Source organism: Carcharodon carcharias, chromosome 31, assembly GCF_017639515.1.
Source record: "Carcharodon carcharias isolate sCarCar2 chromosome 31, sCarCar2.pri, whole genome shotgun sequence".
Lineage (NCBI taxonomy): Eukaryota > Metazoa > Chordata > Chondrichthyes > Lamniformes > Lamnidae > Carcharodon > Carcharodon carcharias.
In genome coordinates this window covers 28,135,670-28,156,457 of record NC_054497.1, presented here as the reverse complement: position 1 = coordinate 28,156,457, position 20,788 = coordinate 28,135,670, and the positions used below count along the sequence as shown (strand labels likewise).

At 40.9% G+C, this 20,788-nt stretch overlaps 1 protein-coding gene across 4 annotated transcripts in view; it reads left to right on the top strand.

Moving 5' to 3' along the window:
* The window catches only part of rangap1b (Ran GTPase activating protein 1b), a 59,691-nt gene extending 42,660 nt beyond the window's left edge, over positions 1 to 17,031 (top strand). For 3 of the 4 annotated variants that reach the window (XM_041177893.1, XM_041177892.1, XM_041177894.1), the window contains exons 12-16: positions 948 to 1,058; positions 1,463 to 1,565; positions 2,573 to 2,661; positions 10,814 to 10,935; positions 14,118 to 17,031. In XM_041177893.1, the coding sequence (XP_041033827.1) occupies positions 948 to 1,058; positions 1,463 to 1,565; positions 2,573 to 2,661; positions 10,814 to 10,935; positions 14,118 to 14,187 (495 nt within the window). In that variant the 3' untranslated portion in view covers positions 14,188 to 17,031. Of the gene's footprint in view, positions 1 to 947; positions 1,059 to 1,462; positions 1,566 to 2,572; positions 2,662 to 10,813; positions 10,936 to 14,117 lie in introns of those variants that run through there. The other variant, XM_041177896.1, reaches the window with a different exon arrangement.
* The last annotated feature ends 3,757 nt before the right edge of the window (positions 17,032 to 20,788 follow it).

Here is a 20,788-nt window from a genome sequence, read left to right as displayed (position 1 = left end):
ACAGCTAAGAGCTGCCTCCTATTTCAACACTAATTTGCAGTCTTGCTTTGAGAGGCTGGTTTGGGGAACAGAAATGCTGCCACATTAATGAGTGTTCTTTTGGCACAAGCTATAGAGTGGATTCAGTCTTAGTATGCATCAATACCTGGCCTGGAGGTGCTTGATGCTGACGTCAGAAATGAAAAATGTTCTATTCTGCATCACTAGCTAATCAGAAAGGCACAATACAACAGTCCTGAATTATTAAGTCAGTTAAGGAACTAATGGTACAATGAGGTTTACTTGTAATTATCTCAGTTCATTCACTCACTTTGTATCTCCAACACCACCCTGGGTTGCTGTCTCAGTAAATTCTCTTCCATCAACAGCAACAACTTGCACTCGTTTAGCCCCATTAATCTACAAGGCATCCTGCAGAAGTACAAATGAGCCAAAAATAAATGGGGATTAACCAAAAGTTCGGTCAAGGAGCTGAGTTTTTAAGAGCATGTTTAAGATGGAGATGGAGGCAGAAAGATATAGAGGGGGAATATTCTTGGCTGAAGGCACAGCTGCAGTAATGGGTGTGAGACCAGACTAGGAGCAATGCGGCCCTCTACTGAATTGTCGGGAGAGTGGGACACCAAAAGATATAAATGCAAGGATGAGATTTTTAAAGTTGAGGCGGTAGGGGACCAGGAGCCCATGAGGTCAGCGAGCATTGGAATGATGAGTGAAGTTCCAATGGAAGTTGGTGTTGGACAGGATAGAGAGATGAGAATTATGGATATTTTACAGTTTATAGAAGTTAGGAGACTGGACAGGAGGAGCTCCTTTATTGTCTTTGTGATTTGGTTTTAACCATCTGTTTTTAACGTTGCTGGAAAAGAAACTCAGCTTTTCATGAAACACAGTCAGTCCTCTGGTTCTGTTCCATGCTTTTCATTGATTGCTTTTTATTTTTCTAGAAAACAATCCCAACTGGTCCGGCATCAGAAGCTGCCACGTTCTTGTCTTCTCCTTCTCCAGACAAACTCCTTAAGCTGGGATCTAAACGGTCACTTCTGATTCAGCAGCAGGTACTGAGAGAATAGCTTGTATTTTCTTTGCAATTTTCTCACTGATTTGCAACCCCCTGTCTGTCCTGAGTTAGCTGATTCTATCCAGGCTAGTGTTAAGAGTGGGACAATTGTACTTGTTATCCTTGCGGGAGAAAAAGGGAAAAGATCCAGTCTAATTGTTATTTTAATCACAGCTGCAAAGCCCACCTGGACGTCCCATGAGGGCTTAACTCGAGTCAAGTGTGATGACATAGCCTGTTGGTGCTCACTTTCTAGTCCCCCTCAAAAGGGATGACCAGCACGGCTGCTAAATTAAATGACCCTAGCATGGAGCTATCTCTTCAGGAGAGGGCGGAAAGTACATTCCGAGAGGATAAGATTGACTGTCCTAAATAAATTTCCTTTGGCCGTTGTCCTCACAGACCGATCTATCAAACGCGGAAAAAGTTGTCCAGACATTTCTGAAGGTGGCTGCAGTCTACAAGGAAGACCAGGAAACTAAAGCAGCAGTAATAGAGACTGCAGGTGATGTAGACATCTTGTTTGTTTAACCTGAATTGATTTAGCATATTGGGTAATTTGAATTAGGATTGTGTATAGATCATCGTACAACTGCCCTGCAGAAAGATAACCTACTTCTGTCCTAGTTCTGCTGGAACTTGTGTCCATTGTTTTGGACTTGTTGAATATTAAATATGGGCCCAAATGGGCTTGGAGCTTGATTTCAGTGAGCTTTGAGATGAATAAGAGCACCGGCACTGAGAAACTTAATCCAACTGACACCAGTCAGTGAAGCTTAGCATGATCACTGTGTACAGTTGATTTTAGTTGAATCCTGACCCGTTCACAGCCTGAAACGCAGATGTAGTCTTGGTTCCTCTATGTACGGTTCCACTGTTGTATTTATGTTTTGCCTTCATGCATATTGGAAACTGAGTCAACACAACAAACAATGACTTCTTAAATTAATTAAGATTTTGCCGTATCCTATATCTGCAAAAATAAAAAGATGTTGAGTTTGGCATCTCTGATTCGGATCCCATTTCCAGTGAGGAGACGTGAAACAGTTTGTTGCACACAGGCTAGTGCACAGTTATCAGCTGAGCACTAGTGAAGTCTGTTGATCCATTTGTCCATCTCCAAGATGAAAAATGAGTATTAAGAGCATACTAAGCAGGATGAAGTTTATACGAACTTCAGTGCCTGTAATGTAGGATGAGTGTATTGGGTTCCTCTTCCTTTAATATCCCATCCACCACTTCTCTGTTACCTGCAGCATTTGTTTGCCTACTTTTGTTACTGCATGATTGTTGCATGTTTGCACATTTTTAACCTGAATTCTTATCCTATGCAGACATATTAATTTTTTGATGCAAGCCACATTGTCATTCAGTCTTCAGGCTGCGAATGAGTTTCTTGAATAAAATACCATATATAAAAAGAAATTAAGGATATTGAAACAATTTTTCTTTACATACAAGTATCTTTTTTTATTTTCCCTCCCCCCCCACCGACCCTTGCTCCAACTATAGATGAATTGTTGCAGAAAGCATTCAAGGCTCCTGGATTTCAGTTAGATGTGTTCATTACTACCCTCTTGGTCTATATGGGACTTCTGAAGGTAGGAACTGATCTGGTGTGTGGAGCAGAAATGCCCAACTTGTGGTCTTGAAGCTGCCAAGTGGCAGTTAGGCTCTTGTAGCCCAGAAATGTCAGTCGATTTGCACTTATTATTCACTTGGTTGCTCTGTTTAAATTGTGCGGGTCTGGAGGTGTGGAAAAGGTTGGCTTTCGTGCAGTTGCCTCATGGTAGATTAAAACAAATTGGAATAGCACTATCCATGTGTTTCGATCAGCAATTTGAAGTATATGGAAATTAACGGAACGCCAATTTAAACTTTATATGTGGTCCTGAATTTCCATATTTTTCACTCCGAGAAGTAGCTTGGGCACCCTTGGTACAGAAGGATTGTTAAAGCAGTAATTGGTGTAAAATGTGGTACTCCGGAGATGGCACTCAACAGAGCTGTCACCTACGTCCTGGGTGAAGGTTGATTAGCGCAATGGGAAAAGGTTTAAACTAATTTGGCAGGGTATGGGCACCAGAATGAAACGTCAGAAAGGAGAAACAAGATACACAACACTGGCAGAGTGAGACAAACAGAAGAACAGTAAAGAATACTTCAAAATCTGCAGGGTTGAGATGTTGGTGGGGGAGGGAGTGAAATGTGAAGCAGTTTAAAATGAATTTTGAATGCCTTTTCAGTGGTATTTAAGGTTGGTGAGTTTCAGGCACAAATCACAGCATAGGTAAATGATATGACAATAACAGAGATCAATCTCAAATTAAAAAAAAGTCTTGCATTTATATAGTGCTTTTCATGATCATTGGATATCCCCAAGTGCTTTACAGCCAATGAAGTGGCTTTTTGAAATGTAGCCATTGTTGTAGACAACACCAATCCATTTGCATACAACAAACTCCCACAAACAGCATATATAAATACTGTGGCTGCAAGAGCGGGTCAGAGGCTGGGAATTCTGTGGGGAGTAACTCACCACCTGACTCCCTGAAGCCTGTCCACCATCTCCCAGGCACAAGTCAGGACTGTGCTGGAATACTCTCTACTTGCTCCAACAACACTCAAGAAGCTTGACACTGTCTAGGACAAAGCAACCTGCTTAAATGGTATCCCATCCGCTACCTTAGACATTCATTTCCTCCACCACCGGCGCACAGTGCCAGCAGTGTGTACAATCTACAAGGTGCACTGCAGCAACTCGAGGCTCCTTTGACAGCACCTTCCAAACCCCCGATCTCTACCACCTAGAAGGACAAGAACAACTGATGCACTCCACACCACCTGCAAGTTCCCCTCCGAGAAACACATCACCCTGATTTAGAACTATGTTGCCGTTCCTTCAATGTCACTGGTTCAAAATCCTAGAACTAAGAGGTCAATAGAGATGCTGTGGCAGACATTTAAGGGGATATTTCAGAATACACAGGATAGATACATTCCAATGAAAATGAAAAATTTCAAGGGGAGGAGCCACCATTTATCGTTAAGTAAAAAAAGTTAATGATGGTATCAAACTTAAGAAAAAAGCGGAAAAGCTGTAATTACACAAAGATGGGTGGCAGGTCAGAAGATTGCACAGAATATTAAAAAAATATAATGACGAAAAGATTAATGAGTAAAAAATTAGATTACGAGAGAAAGCTAGCCAGGATTATAAAAACAGAGTTTCAATGAATATTTAAGAAGGAAGAGAGTTAACAAAGTGAGCATTGGTCCTATAGAAAGTGAGTTTGGGGAATTAATAATGGAAAAGAAGGGGATAGCAGATGAACTGAACTGGTATTTTGCATTGGTCTTCACTATAGAGGATACAACTAACATCCCAGAAATATCTGTAAACCAGGAAATGGAAGGGAGGGAGGAACTCAAGAAAATTACAGTCACCAGGAAAGTGGTACTGAGCAAATTGTTGCTGCCACTGCGGGTTAACAAGTGGCTAGGTCCTGATGGACTTCATCCTAGGGTCTTAAAAGAAGTGGCTAGGGAGATAGTTGATGTGTTGGCTTTGATTTTCCAAAATTCCCTAGATTGGAAAATAGCAATGTAACTCCTTTATTCAAAAAGGGAAGGAGACGATCAGAAGGTCAGTTAGCTTAACATCTGTCATAGGGAAAATGTTAGAAACTGTTATTAAAGACATCGTAGCAGGGCACTAGGCAAAAAAAATCAAGGTAATCAGGCAGAGTCAACATGGTTTTGTGAAAGGAAATCATGTTTAAATAATGTATTGAAGTTCTTTGAAGGAGTCACATGTTGTGGATAAACAGGAACCAGTGGATGTACTGTACTTAAATTTCCAGAAAGCATTTGATAAGGTGCCACATCAAAGGTTATTGCGGAAAATAAAAGCTAATTGTATAGGTGGTAACATATTGGTGTGAAGAGAAGATTGGCTAGCTAACAGGAAACAGAGCAGGCGAAAATTGGTCATTTTTTGGTTGGCAAGCTGTAACGAATGGTCTGCCACAGGGACTTGGATGAAAGGACCGAATGTATAGTTGCTAAATTTGCTCATGACACAAAGATAGGTAGGAAAGTAAGTTGTTAAGAGGACATGAGGCTACAAGGGGATATAGATAGGTTAATGAGTGGATCTGATAAATGTGGGAAAATGTGAAATTGTCCATTTTGGCAAGAAGAATAAAAAGTAGCATTATTTAAATGGTGAGAGGATACAGAGGAATCTGGGTGTCCTAGTGCATGATTGCACAAGGCTAGTATGCGGATGCAGGAAGTAATTAGGAAAGCTAGTAGAATGTTATTGTTTATTGCTAGGGGATTGAATACAAAATTAGGGAGGTTATGCTTCAGTTATACAGGGCATTGTTGAGACCACATACGGAGTACTGTGTAAAGTATTGGTCTCCTTTATTTAAGGAAGGATGTAAATGCATTGGAAGCAGTTCAGAGAAGGTTTACTAGACTAATACCAGGAATGCACGTCTTATGAGGAAAGGTTGGACAGATTAGGTTTGTATTCGCTGGAGTTTAGAGGAGTAAGAGACAACTTTATTGAAACATATAAGATCCTGAGGGGTCTTGACAGGGTGGATCTGGAGATGTTTCCTCTTATGGGAGAATCTAGTACTAAGGGTCACAGTTTCAAAATAAGGGGTTGCCCATTTAAGACAGATGAGAAATTTTTTTCTGAGGGTCGTGTGTCTTTGGAGCTCTGCTACTGCCTTTTGAGGAAGAGTCTTTGAATATTTTTAAGACAGGGGTAGATAAATTCTTGATAAGCAAGGGGGCGAAAAGTTATTGGGGGTAGGCAGGAATGTGGAGCTGAGGTTACAATCAGATCGGCCATGATCTTATTGAATGGCAGAGCAGGCGCGATGGGCCGAGTGACCTACTGCTTTTAATTTGTATGTTCCTAATTCCCTTCCTAACCGCTGGGTGTACCTACACCACATGGACTGCAGCGGTTCAAGAAGGCAGCTCACCACCACCTCGAGGGCAATTAAGGATGGGTGATAAATGTTGGCCTTGCCAGTGACGCCCACATCCCGTGAACAAATAAATAAAAATATAGTCAACTCCTGCCATTCACACCCGCCTTTATCATGATTTTGTTTACCTGAGAGAATCTGTGTATTCAATCGCAGATCGCGCCCCTGAAACTTCACTCATCTGCAATTAAAAGTGTAACAATCCAGGTGCTGACAGCTTAAAAAGTCAAACCAAAAAACAGAGACACATGCAAATATTATAGGCACATGAGAGACGCAAACTTACCTCTTTTTTTCAGATCTTCGAGCTGTTGACAAACTTGCTGCTTCTGTGCTTCAAGCTCATGCAGCCTGTCAAACCAGTAGAAAACCCACAAGTTCACAGTGACATTTAAACAGCACACACCTGTGTAATGAGTGGCAAATCCCACGTTTTCGAACCCTCCTAAAGCACTGGTGTCACTACACACTTGGAAACTCTGAGTCGCTGCTTCCTTGCCCTCCAACCGTTAAAATACTGTAACACAAACTAAACGCTTACAGAAGTGAACATTTCAAGTTTCTGCACATGATCTTGAAAGGTTAATAAAGAACTTAATAAAATTCTTCAGAAATCACAAAATAACATACTGTTTGTCCTCTTCCTCAAAGAAAGTGCGCACTGCAAATTTGGGGATGGCTGGAACATATTTAATTCAGTCCCATTGTAAACGGTGTTCGCCTTTCGTGATTTTGCCCTTCGCGAGATCTCGTGGGAGCGGAACCTCCGCAAACAGTGGGGAGTTGACTGTAAATGCAATGTGATCATGAGCAGGTAATTGTTTTGTGACATTGATTGGGGAATAAATATTGCTCAGGACACTGGGAATAACTCCCCTGTTCTTCAAAATAGTGCCATGCGATCTGAGAAGACAGATGGAGCCTCTGTTTAAAGTCACATCCCAAAAGATGGCACCTCCAGCAGTGGAGCACACTCTCAGTATCGCACTGGAGTGTCAGCCTTGATTTTTTGCTCAGGTCCTGGAATGGAACTTAAATCCAGAACCTTATTTAAATGAGCAGAAGAATAGACCCTTAATATTTCTGGCTGCAATATATTCAAGAAAGGTAGTGAAGGGTGGCAGTTTTGAGTAGTGGAAGGAAAGAGGATGGTACTGTTGATCAAATAAACTATTATATCACTGGAATGGAATGATGTAGCTGAAGGGTCAAAGACACCATTCATTTAGTTAGAATTAAGGAGCAATAGAGGAGGTATGGCTTTGTGTGTACTATAGTCTATCAAATAATGGCGAAGAAATAGAGGAGCAAATTTGCAGGCAAATTACAAAGATACAAGAAATATAGAGTAGCGATAAGGGAGACTTCAATCATCGAATTAAAAAGGGATCTTGCAAGGGTGGATTGGAATCAAGATTGGTCAGCAGCACAGTAATTGATTGCAGGATCATTTATATCTGCCTTCAGCACACACGTAGTCCTGTGTTGTAGCTTCATAAGATGACAACCTGGTGAAGCCACAGCATGTGACTGTATACATGTGTGTCTACAGCAGTGGCAGCATCATGTTATAGACAGCTTTGTGACCCAAAACCAACAGATCAGACCAAAACTCTGCAATCCTACCAGCCATAACTGCTAATGGGACAAATTGAACAACAGTCATGTGAGTGAATGAATACATTTTAAAATAAACTGAACAATGGGCAGGCCTTCAAGAAGGAGGTGGACAGGTATAGAATAGATACGTTCCCAAGGAGAAGAAAGGAAAGCCAGAGCTTCCCGGAAGACTAAAATAGAGTTTAAGATTAAACAGAGGAAGAAGGTTCATGATAGCTGTATGGATACATAGAAACCGAATATTTATGGCACAGAAGGAGGCCATTCAGCCCATCGTGTCTGTGATACCTGAAGGAATTATATCGCCTAATCCCACTTTGCAGCTTAGTCCATAACCCTGTAAAGATTTGCAATTATGTAGGACTTTTCATGACCACCAAATACTACGAGTGCTTTGCAGCTAATGAAATATTATTGAAGTGTAATCACTCTTGTAATGTAGAAAACCCAGCAGCCAATTTGCACAAGCAAAATCCCACAAACAGCAGTGAAAATGACCAGATAATCTGTTTTGAGATTTTAATTTAAGGGATAAGTATTACCAGAGCACTGAGGATAACTCTCCCCCTTTTCAAAATAATGTCATGGGATCTTTTACTCCATCCACCTGAGAAGGCAGAATCATCTCAATTGAATCTCCCCTCAACCTGCTCTGTTCCAAAGAACACATTCCCAGCCTATCCAACCTTTCCTTGTCGCTAAAATTCTTCTCAACATCTTCATAACACCTTCATCTTCTCAGCCTCTCTTGTGCGTTCACATCTTTCTTGTAATGTGATTACTAGAACTATACACTAGAACTATATCTCTAGCTATAGCCTAACTAATGTTTTATCCAATTCTAGCAAAACCAACTGCTTTTCTATGCCTTGACCAATAAAGGAAAGTATCTCATAAGTATAAGTATCTCGTATGCCTTGTTAATTAACTCATCTACCTGCTATCTTCAGGAATGTGTACACATGCACTCCCAAGGTCCCCCTCTCCCTCTACATGTCTCAGCATCCTACTTGTGTGATCCCTCGCCTTGTTTGTTCTCCCTTAATATGTTAACTCTCATTTCTCAGGATTAAATTTCATTTTCTACATAACTTCCTACATCTACTTTCCTCTATAAACCACACAATCAATCTTTGTAACACTAGCAAACTTCTTAATTATGCCTCCTACAGCTTGAGTCTTAATCTTTGATATTTACCATGAGAAGCACAGGACATGGTACAGAGCCCTGTGGAACCCCACTGGAAAAAGCCTTCTCATCACAAAGGCACTCATCGACCATTACCCCTTGCTTTCTGCCACTGAGCCAGTTTTAGATCCAACTTGCCACTTTCCTGTGGACCTCCCATGTACTTTTATTTTCCTGACCAGTGTGCCATGTGGGACTTTGTCAAAAGTCTTGCTAAAATCCAGGAAGACTACATCATATGTGCTACCCTCATCACTCCTTGTTACCTCCTGAAAAAAATTGAATCAAGTTAGTCAGACGTGATCGTCCCTTAACAAATCCAAGTTGACTTTCCTTGGTTACTCCATGCCTTTCTAAATTATGAATGATCATTTTCCAATAATTTGCCCACCACTGAGGTCAGGCTGACTGGCCTGTATTAACCTTCCCATTACTTTTAAGCGACAGTATGAGGTTAGGAGTCTTCTGCCACCACGCATGTGGCCAGGGAAGCTTGGCCAGAAGCTTCACTATTTCCTCCCTTGCTTTTTTTAGCAGCCTGGGATACATTTCATCCAGGACTGATGATGTACCAATTTCAAAGATGTTTAGCCCCTTAATATTACCCCTCTTACTGTTTAATCCCATCTAATATTTCACACTCCTCCTCCTTAAATACAATATCTGCTGCATCTCTTCCCCTCCCCTTTGTGAAAACGGGTGCAAATTATTCATTAAGAACCATGCCCACATCTTGCACATCCATAGGGGAGATGGTGACGTAGTACATTATGTCCCTGGACTAGTAATCCAGAGGTCAGGCTAATGCTCTGGGGACATGGGTTCAAATCCCACAAAGGCAGTTGGTGGCATTTAAATTCAATTAAATCTAGAATTGAAAGCTAGTCTCAGTAATGGTGACCATGAAACTATCAGCTGTTGTTGTAAAAACCACATCTGGTTCCCTAATTTCTTTTAGGGAGGGAAATCCGCTATCCTTACCTGGTCTGGCCTACATGTGACTCCAGACCCACAGCAATGTAGTTGACTCTTAACTACCCTCTGAAATGGCTGAGCAAACCACTCAGTTCAAGGGCAATTGCGGATGGGCAGCAAATGCTGGCCTTGCCAGTGATGTCCACGTCCCATGGAAGAATAAGACAAAGCATTTATTTTTGGCCTCTAATCAGCCCTACCCTTTCCTTTTTTCCCTCTTGCTCTTTATGTACTTATAAAAAGCTATTTTTTAGGTTTTTCTTGATTTTGCTTGCTGATAATTTTTCATGCCCTTTCTTCACTTTCCTAATTTCCTTTTTCATTTCAAACCTGCAGTTTCCATACCCCACTAGCATTTCTGCAGCGTTTAACTCTTGATGTCTGACACAAGCTTCCCTTTTTTTTTCACCTGATCATAATCTGCATGCTGCTTGACATCTTAGGGGGTCTAGGTCTAGATTTGGGAGCCGCACCTTTTTCTTTCTGAAAATATATTTGTTCTGGACTGCATCTCCTCCCACTTTGATTCATAATGCAGTAGAGAACCAAGCTAAATACAGAGACGACAGAGGTGACCTAAAAAGGGAATAACGGGCAAAATGAGAATAGATTTGTGGCTAACATAAAAGACTTTTGTAAACATAAGTAGTAAAACGATAGTCAAAGGAAGGGTGGGGGTCGTTTAAGGACAAAAAGAGATCTTATGGAGGCAGAAGGCACTAGTGAGGTCTAAATATCATTGATTTTGCAGTGAGAAGATATTGCTAACATAGCAATAAGTGAGGAGCAAACTGGATAGAATAGATCTAGATATAGAAGAGGTAATTAAAAATTGACAGTACTCATAAGTAGGAGGGAGCTGGATGTGACAAATGGCTTCCTGTGCTGTGTCATATTATGATATTGTCTCTTTAAATGCTATGTTTTTGTAACCATTTTATGTTTTGTATTTTCCAGAGTGAAGAGAAGATTAAAGTGATCAGTAACCTAATTGGGCCATTGACAGTTCTCAAACAAGTGATTCAGAAGAGCTACTTTCCACGCTCTGTGATTCCCATCCTCAGTGCGTTCCTTACTAAGTAAGCTAAGACTGTCCCTTTTCACCTCATCAGTATTTATTTACTTTCAGTGATACTTGCGGTATAGTGAACTTGTCAGTCTTGTTTGCTGAAGTGCAGCCAGAAAGTGGTTATTGCAGGAATATGGTTCCAAGAACTTCGGTCTCCCTCAGTGTTTCAAAAAGCGGCAGTCTTAGCGAGAGAGCCTGGATAGTGAGTGTTAGACCAAAATGCCATGGAGGGTATTACACCTAGCTGATCCTGGCTGTACCCATCATCCACAAGCACACTCTGGGAAGAAGAAGCCCTGACTGATTTCCCTATTCCCCTTACCTATCCTCTTGCTAGTCCAATTGCAGTGTAGCCAAATATAGTGCTTCCAACTGCTTCCCTGACAGAGCAATAACCACCACCACCACTGGTAATAGATCCTACATTCTGCATGGCTCAGTACATCAGGGGTGTAAATTTCCAGAATCTATGGCTTTTACTTTGTACCAGCTGATCTTATAATATTGACCAAGATTAGGGGTCTATTTAAATCACAGAGAAATTAAATACTTTTTAATGTGCCTATCACAGTATATGCAGCAAAATTTGGGGACACTGTATTTCACGGCTGTACTCATACAATATTGACAACAAAGTATATTTTAATATATTACCTCCCAAAGCTTAGAAATGCACACTTATGCTTACTGGGATGTGATTCACATATTCCTGAGCTGAAATATGCTTTGTTTTCTTTGATTTGTCCGTCGTCTTCAGTTTATTTTAACTAATGCCTAAATTAATGTCAGGTAATGTTTTTAGCCAAACTCCTGCCACTTGTACTGAGCGTCGTACAAAGTATGCACATATACATTCAACAAGCCAATGATTGCATCACTTGATCACAAAGCAGCAAGTATGATAAAGTGTATTTGCATCACAGTGACCATGGGGATGTTTTAAAACAATACATTTTATTGGTAATTCCATCTTATTTAGGATAATACTTTAAAGATTAGTTTTGCAAGCAGTCCTATATTTCATGACTTCCGTTAATTCCACAAGTTTGCAAATTGGGAGGACCTTTATTCCTAAGCTGGAAGACGCACTGTTACAAATTGAGGAGCACCATGCCATGAAATGCACAATGCATTTTCCCAATAAAATGGCACATGGGTACTTGCAGTAAGTAAACCCTCTATGGATCCATAAGATGGTAATATTCCTTGTTTAGCATCTGTTTAAGTCCTTGATTGCTCTCCAAGGTCAGGAAAACAAGTAACTTTTATTTTAATGATTTGCGAGATTGCTCTAATCTCTAATGTTTTTTATTTATTCGTGGGATGTGGGCACTGATGGCATGGCCAGTATTTATTGCCCATCCCTAATTACCCTTCAGATGGTGGTGGTAAGCTGCTGCCTTGAACCGCTGCAGCCCATGTAATGTAGGATGTTTTTTTGACTTTTTTGTAGTGGTTTAATTTTGCCATTTATTGCAATTTGGAGCCAACTATGTTGCCGTGGGTTTGAAGTCTCATAAACCAGATTGGGTAAGGATAGGCATTAAAAAATCAGATGGGTTTTTATGATAATCTGATAGTTTCATAGCCACCAGTACTAAGAGGAGCTTTTGATTCCAGATTTACTTAATTGAACTTAAATTCCTCAGCTGCCATAGTAGGATTTGAACTTGTCGCTCTGAAAGATTAATGGAGGCCTCTGGGTCACTAACAACCGCTGTGCAACTGTACCTAGTATTAGACTAGCATTAGATGCAAGATATCCAGCAAATCAAATTTTGTATCTTTAATTATTTCTATTATTTTGTGCTATATGTTGCAAATATTTGCACCCCTGTTCAAAAATGGGGAGGGGGATGAATCATGCAACTACAGGCCAGTCAGCTTAACATCAGACATCAATCCGGGACAACAATTAATTGGCACTTGGAAAAATGCAAGTTTTAAAAATGACAGCCAACACATTTGTTAAGGCAAATTGTGATTGACTAGCTTAATTGAGTTCTTTGAGTAGAGAGCGTTGATGAGAGTGGTACAATTGATGCATATATGGATTTCAAAAGACATCTGATGTGATAGCTTATTTGCAAATTAAAATGTATTAAAGGGAATAAGATGTATGGATAAAGAATTGGTTAAGTGACAGAAAGCATGTAGTATTAATGAACAATTGCATTTTAGGCTAGAGAAGTATACAATGGTGTCTCCCATGGTCAATACTAGGACTCATGGTCTGGACTTAGGTATACAGGGCATGGGTTCAAAGTTGGCAAATGATGCAAAGTTTAGAAACAGTGAAGAAGATATTAAACTTCAGGACAGAAACAGACTTGTGAAATGGACAGATACATGGTAGATGGAATTCAGTGCAGAGTTGTATGAAGACCAGTGTGAAATTATTCAATTTGGTAGGAAGAAAAAGGAGAGGCAACACACTAAATGGTAACATTTTAAATGGGATACAGGAACAGAGGTATCTGAGAATCTACATACACAAGTCTTTGAAAGTTGAAGGATCAAGTTGAGAAGGCTGTTAAAACAACATATGGGATCTTTTCTTTATAAATAGAGGCATAGGGTACAATGTTTATTAAATACTGCTGAGGCCTCAACCAAAGTATTGTGGCCAATACTGAGTAGCACACTTTAGGAAGGATGTGAAGACTGGAGAGGTTCTGGAGGAAATTTGTTAGAAGGGTGCCAGGCATGAGGGGCTTCAATTACCTAGGTAAGCTCAGGGTGGTTGTCCTAAAAGAAGAGAAATTCACAGGACAATTTGATAGAGATGTTCAAAATGAAGGGTTTTGATAGAATAAATAATGAGAAATCGTTTCCAGAGGTAGAAGGATCAGTAAGCCAAGGATGCAGATTTAAGGGATTGGCAAAAGAATCTGAGGTGGCCTGAGGGAAGCAAAATTATGCAATGAGTTGTGATCTGGAATGCACCACCTGAAAAAGCATAGGAACAAGGTTCAATATTAACTTACAAAGGGAATTGGTTAAATACTTTAAAGGGGCCAATTTGCAGGGCTTTTGGGCAATAGCAGGAGAGTGGGATTAATTGGACAGCTCTTCCAAATAACCAGCTTAGGTGCAATAGGTTGGATTACCTCCTACGCTATATGATTGAGTGTTATTTTTCTTCTTTATTGCAATCTTGCTCTAATCTCACTTATCTTTTTTAAAACGTAGGCAGAATCGTGCTTTTGACTCCTGCCAAAATGCCAAATACACTTTGTTGGAGACTATGAACAATCTTTAACACCATCCCTGTGATGTGGGAGCTGGTGCAACAAGAAAAGGACACGGGGCTGTAGGGATTGTCCATGCATTAATGAGAAGCCGCTGCAGAATTGCCTTTCGGGCTGCACAGTGCCGAACGCTTCACTTTCTTCATGCTACAGACTGGATCCTTTGCTTCAGGTCAACTCACACTCCTGGCCTCTTGACAGTTTGCAGTCAGCTGTGGCCAGAGGTATCACCAGATTCTTCTCAACTGCTTACAACTGAAAGCAAAATTGGAGCCAGATTTTGATGACTGCAATTTAAAAAAAAAAGGATTTACAGGCTGTTGATGACTCATCTTGTGTAGTCTTAGCCTATTCTGGTGGGAGGGAGAGAGTGGAGAATAGCCAAATTTCCATGGCTGTGAACAACTGAGTGACGTGTGCTTTAGCTTAAATTGCAGCCCTTTTATTCAGACTCGTAGTGCTTTCTAAAATTAAGTGGGCATTTTCACATCATGTATCTTCCTCGTGTCTGAGCCAGCTGATCTGGAAAGAGAGAGAGAGACAAACATATTGGAAAATCTACAGGCTGATACCTCAAATTTCTGAAATATATTGATGGTGTCATCTGCTAACTTGTGTACAGACCTCAAAGTAAATGGGTTTATAAAGTTCTTCCAAATTTGTATAGCTGTTCATGCCAATATAGTTTATAGTGCAAAACAGTTTATTTACTTATTCCTACCCCAAACAGATGGCTACTGGAAAGGGCTTGTTGGCTACTGCAGGGTCACCTATCCTTCTCCACCTTGCTGTCCAACAAAGGATTCCTTGTGTGGAGAATTATGCAGCCTTTGGCCTGTGTTGTTACTGTTATTTCCATCTTGGTTTGTTTGCTTTCTTCCAATACCCCAACCCCTCCCCGCAAAACAAAAAAATGGGGAAAAGAATTTAATACCAATAGCCCCCCCCCCCCCCCACCATGGGCTAGTTGGTCACCCACATCACTCTGAGCAGTACAGATCAAAGTATCATCATTCCCACCGCACCCCCCCCCCTCCTGATTTCTCCTGTGGATCCTGGTGGAATATGTACTTGAAGATCCAATGAGGGCAGAATCAAGATCATTTATAATGTTGTCTGTCATTGAATAACAGTACTAGTGTCTAACTTTACCCAAGAATGGCCATTTAGGTGAGGAATGAGAATCTGTGGACTCTTGTGGAACCATATTCTCCCAAGAATAGCTACCTTCTGGAGAGCAGGGAAGAATAGAGATACAATTAAGGTAAGAGAAAAGCAAGAGCCACAGGCTTCTTATTCTAATCTAACATATTCTAGCACATCTTTTGCAAGAGGAGATGCTTTAATCCTTCAAAATGCAAGGGAAAAAATAGACCTTGTGAACTGAACGTCATCATGCCTAGTGATCAGAGACAATTTGAGAACAGCTATGATAAAGCTCACTGCCATTAACATAGAAGAAGATGGGGATTGAATCTTACCCAGATTTCGAAGAAATGTATGAATACTGCTTCATGCGATACATTTGGGTTGTGCAAATAGTAAAATACTGGGCAATGAAGCTACCAATCTGTGTTCTCTTCCTGCATACAGACACGTGCTAGTAAAGATTGAGATCCAAATATCCATTGTTTCCAGAAGAACTATTGCAGTTGAGCTCTTTTGTAATGTAGACCTTATTGATGCAAAATTGGATGGTGTTTGGAAATTTCCAAAGACTCCAATTAGGAGTCATAACAGCAGCTTGGGAAGATCAGGGGCTTTTATATGGGTATTGCATTAGGAGAGCAGAATTTTCATTGACACTTAACACCTCTCACCTCTTTAACTTGATTTGAACAGTAACGTGGCGTGCATGTTCATCTCAGTCAGCTGCATAGATAAGGTTTTCATCTCCTTTGCATTATGGTTTGCACTGTGTGCATGTAGGCATATTATCAGTATGAATGGAAATAAAAGATGAGAATGTTGAACTGCAGTGGAGCTTTCAGAGGGCAGCAGGTCATTCGTGGGCCTGTTTAGTCTTCTACCTATTAGATTTATTTTAGAATGCAGAAACTCTCAGGTCCTGCTGCAAGCATAGTTTTGGGATTGGTAGAGGGGGAGATGCTTGCATTTTGTGAGTATTTTATTCCATTTCCTTTTCCCCGTGGCCTGCTTGCATCATGCACTATCTGCAGCTTCAAAGATAGGCAGCCAACTCCCACGCTAGCTCCAGTGCTACTCCTAAATCATAGTTTATGGCTGCTCTGGGTAGAGCATTGAGTTGATCCCCATTGACTTCATAATCTGGGTCGCTTATTGCGTGCAATACTGAAGGAGTGCTGTGTTATCAGGTGCAGTTATTCACATGTTGCATTAAGCTGAGGGCTTGCCAATCTATTCAGACGGATGTTAATGATCCCATGGTTCTAATTGAAGAAGAACAGGGAATTATCCTAGTGTTTTGACCAACATTATTCCCTTAACTGATACCATCAAAAGCAGATTAACTGGCTATTTGTCTGACATTTTAAGGAATGTAACTGGTATAGAATGGCTGCCATGTCACTGCTTCAAAAAATTTTGTATGTGAACTACTTTAAGATGTTTTGATGGTGATAAAGATGCTATGTTAATGCAAGTATTTCTTCATCATTTTCTGATTATACTGATCCAGCTGCTGAGTTTTTTGTATAATTTGCTAGGTTAGAGAAAGTCCAATGGCAGTCCACTGTAAAATGCTTGGTTGTAATATTCCTGTGTAAACATTTCATCCAGCGATTTTACAAAATGTTTGCATATTATATCAAGGATGTAGAAGCACTTGAGAAAGCGTAAAAAACATTGAGCTGAGATTATAACTCCTGAATGACTGAACAGTCTGCGGCTCTTTTCTTTAAAAGCAGTGGAATGTTTAGATTTGTGACAAGCAAGGGGGTGAAATGTTATTGGGGTAGCTGGGAATGTGGAGTTGAGGTTGCAATCAGTTCAGCCAGATCAATCAGATCTTATTGAATGGCGGAGCAGACTCGAAGAGCCAAATAGTCCATTCCTCCTCATTCGTATGTTTCTACGTTTTCCCCTCTGATTCCTGTTGACTTCAGTTTTGCTAGGGCTCCTTGATGCATTTGACCAGATGATGTCAAGGGCAGTCACACTCACCTCACCTTTTCAATTCAGTTTGTTTTTCCATGTTTGAACCAAGGCTGTAATGAGGTCAGGAGCTGAGTGGCCCTGGCGGAACCCAAACTGAGTGCCCAGTGAGCAGGTTATTGCTGAGTAAGTGCCACTTGATAGCACTTTCGATGACACTTTCCATCACTTTGCTGATGATCCGGAGTAGACTAATGGGTAATTGGCCCGGTTGGATTTGTCCTGCTTTTTGTATACAGGACATACCTGGGCAATCTTCCACATTGCTGGGTAGGTGCCAGCGTTGTAGCTGTACTGCAACAGCTTGGCTAGGAGCGTGGCTAGTTCTAGAGCACGGGTCTTCAATGCTATTATCGGAATGTTGTCAGGTCCTATAGCCTTGCAGCTTTCAGCTATTTTGTGATATCACGTGGAGTGAATCGAATTGGCATAAGACTGGCATCTGTGATGCAGGGGACCTCAGGAGGAGGCCAAGATGGATCATCCACTTGACACTTCTGGCTGAAGGTGGCTGCAAATGCTCCGGCCTTATCTTTTGCACTGATGTGTTGGGCTTCCCCCATCAACGAGGATGGAGATATTTGTGGAGTAGCTTTCTCCAGTTAGTTGTTTTAATTGCCCACCACTGTTCGCGACTAGTGAGCCTATCCATGGCAAACATGGGAGAGGAACAGCCTGTGATTGGAGAAGCATCCCCTTACAGAATCTTCCACTACACTTCCTCATCTTACTGGCATATTGAACTGTGGCTCTGGGGGCCCTGATAGAGGGGCTTTGCAGGCTGGATGTGGCCTATGGGCCATGGGTTGGACAAGAATGAACTGGATCCTGGCTGATCATCTACCTCAGCACCACTCTCCTGCACTATTCCCATATCCGTTGATGCCATTAGTATCTAGAAATCTATCAATCTCTGTCTTGAACATAGTCAATGATTGACTTTCCACAGCCTTCTGGGGTAGAGAATCCCAAAGATTCGCTACCCCCTGAGTGAATAAATTCCTCCTCATCTCAGTCCTTAAGGAGCTTGCCCCTTATTATGAGCCTGTGATTTCTGGTTCTAGAAATCCTAACCAAGGGAGGCATTCTTTCTGTACCTACAACACCTAGCCCTTTAAGAATTGAGAGTTTCAATTAGGCCACCTCTCATTCTTCTAGACTCCAGAGAATACAGGCCTCAATCTCTCCTCGTAGGCCAGTCCTGCCATCCCAGGAATTTGTCTGGTGAACTTCTGCTGCACTCCCTCAATGGCAGGTAAGGGGACCAAAATTGTACGCAATACCCCAAGTGTGGTTCTATACAATTGAAGCAAGTATTCTTTACTTCTGTACTTTAATCCTCTTATGATAAAGGGCAACATGCAATTTGCCTTCCTAATTGCTTGCTGCACCTGCATGTTAGCTTTCAGTGACTTATAAACAAGGACACCCAGGTCCCATTGAACTTTAACATTTCCTAAACTCTCACCATTTAAGAAATACTCTACATCTCCATTCCTCCTATCAAAGTGTATAACCTCACACTTATCCACATTATATTCCATCTGTCATGTTCTTGCCCATTCAATAAACGTGTCCAAATCCCCTTTATGCCTCTTTGCATCCTCCTCACAACTCATTTCCACTTAGTTTTGTGTCATCCGCAAACTTGGGCGTGTTACATTTGGTCCCCACATCTAAATCATTGATACAGATTGTGAACAGTTGGGGCCCAAGTACTGTTCCTTGTAGTATCCCATTAGTCACAGCCTGCCAACCTAAGAACGACCCGTTTATCCCTACCCTCTGTTTTATGTCCGTTAACCAATCCTCAATTCATGCCAGAATATTGGCCCCTGAGCCATGTGCTCTAATTTTGTTTGCTAACTTCCTGTGTGGGACCTAATCAAAATCCTTCTGAAAATCCAAATACACTGCACCCGCTGATTCCCCCTTATCCATTCTGCGAGTTACACCCTCAGAAAAACTCCCAACAGCTTTGTCAAACAAGAGTTCTCTTTCATAGGTCCATGTTGATTCTACCCAATCAGATCATTGTTTTCTCAGTGACCAGTTATCGCATCCTTATACAATGTCAACTTTGGTCACTTAATGTACTTTTTCAAATTTTAGGAATGAAGTGTATTTTTGGGAAAAAGCGCAGCAGCAAGCTGCATGTTGTTAGTGAGCTGGGCGCACCACATCTGTGAGCTGTCCAGTTCCAATGGAATTAGAATGGGTAGGTCATGAATTTTGATTCCAGTGCACAAAAATAGGGCAGATATATCTCCGGCTCATACATTCCCACCTTTGGGGATGGTGGGTGTTGCTGCCAGGGGCAGAGATGGGGTAGGGAGCAGTGAAACTGGTGCTGGGCAATAGGACAAAATTAAGAATAATCTTCTCATTTTAAATCTTGTCCATGGATACACCCTACCCCATGGGTATTTAAAACCCCATCACTGCACAGGTACATACTGAAGTGCATTATAATCGTGGCCCCTTTTTGGGACTATTCTGGATGATCGCTCTGACTTAAGATTGAGAAAGGCCTCACAGGCACTTAAACAGGTCTGAAGAACTGATCCAGATCATTCTGAAAGAAAGGAACCAGCATAGAATATTACCGTTGTTCAGATAGCCTTTGAAACAAGTGTTGGCTAGATTACAATAGCCGGTATATTATAAGGACCTGGGCATCTCTCCTCAACGATGTACTTCCACCAAAGAGTGTACAGAGATGAGTTTTTGAATTTGGAAGCAGAAGGACTATATGAAACAATGCACTTCTTAAATTATGAGTTTATTAATGGACCGAACATATTCACTTTTGATGGTACTTCAGTCGCAACATTGACGGTTCTAGGAAAGGTAAATATAACCTTGTTTCTATTAGAGAATCCAGATCTTGATAATGTTAGAGATATTTAAGATATCCGTCAATATTTAAAGTGGTATTTACTGTAAATCCCCAAGCAGAAAGCTACTGAGTCTAGCAAGATATCTCAATCCCAATTAAGGGGAGAACTATCATCAATACACTGCAGCAGCTACCATTACCTTGAGACATGCTGGTGTGAATCCAACTAATCTAAAAATCCTACTGTAGTTTATTTATACCCTGAAAGAGCTAAACCAGCAGGAAGCATGTTGAGCACTCATGCTGGACAGAATTTTTTGTTTTTCATCAAATCCTTTAAGCATACTGGATACTGAGAGGTGCAAATAGTCACTCAGTTTTCAAGATTCAGTTTGACAAATTATTTGGGGTTATCCATTGCTTGATTTAATTTCTTACAGTTTATCAATGCCTTGCTCAGGTGATGTAAAGGCTAGTTTTCCTGTATTTTTTAAGAACTGCCATGTATTAGAGGACATGCCACAGGATGTTGTTGTCCTTGAGCTCACAATTATGCCAAGGCTTTTAATTCTTTTCCTTTGTCCAGCTTTTAATTTGAATTCTGCTTTTAATTTTTAATCCCTACTTCATAGGAAATC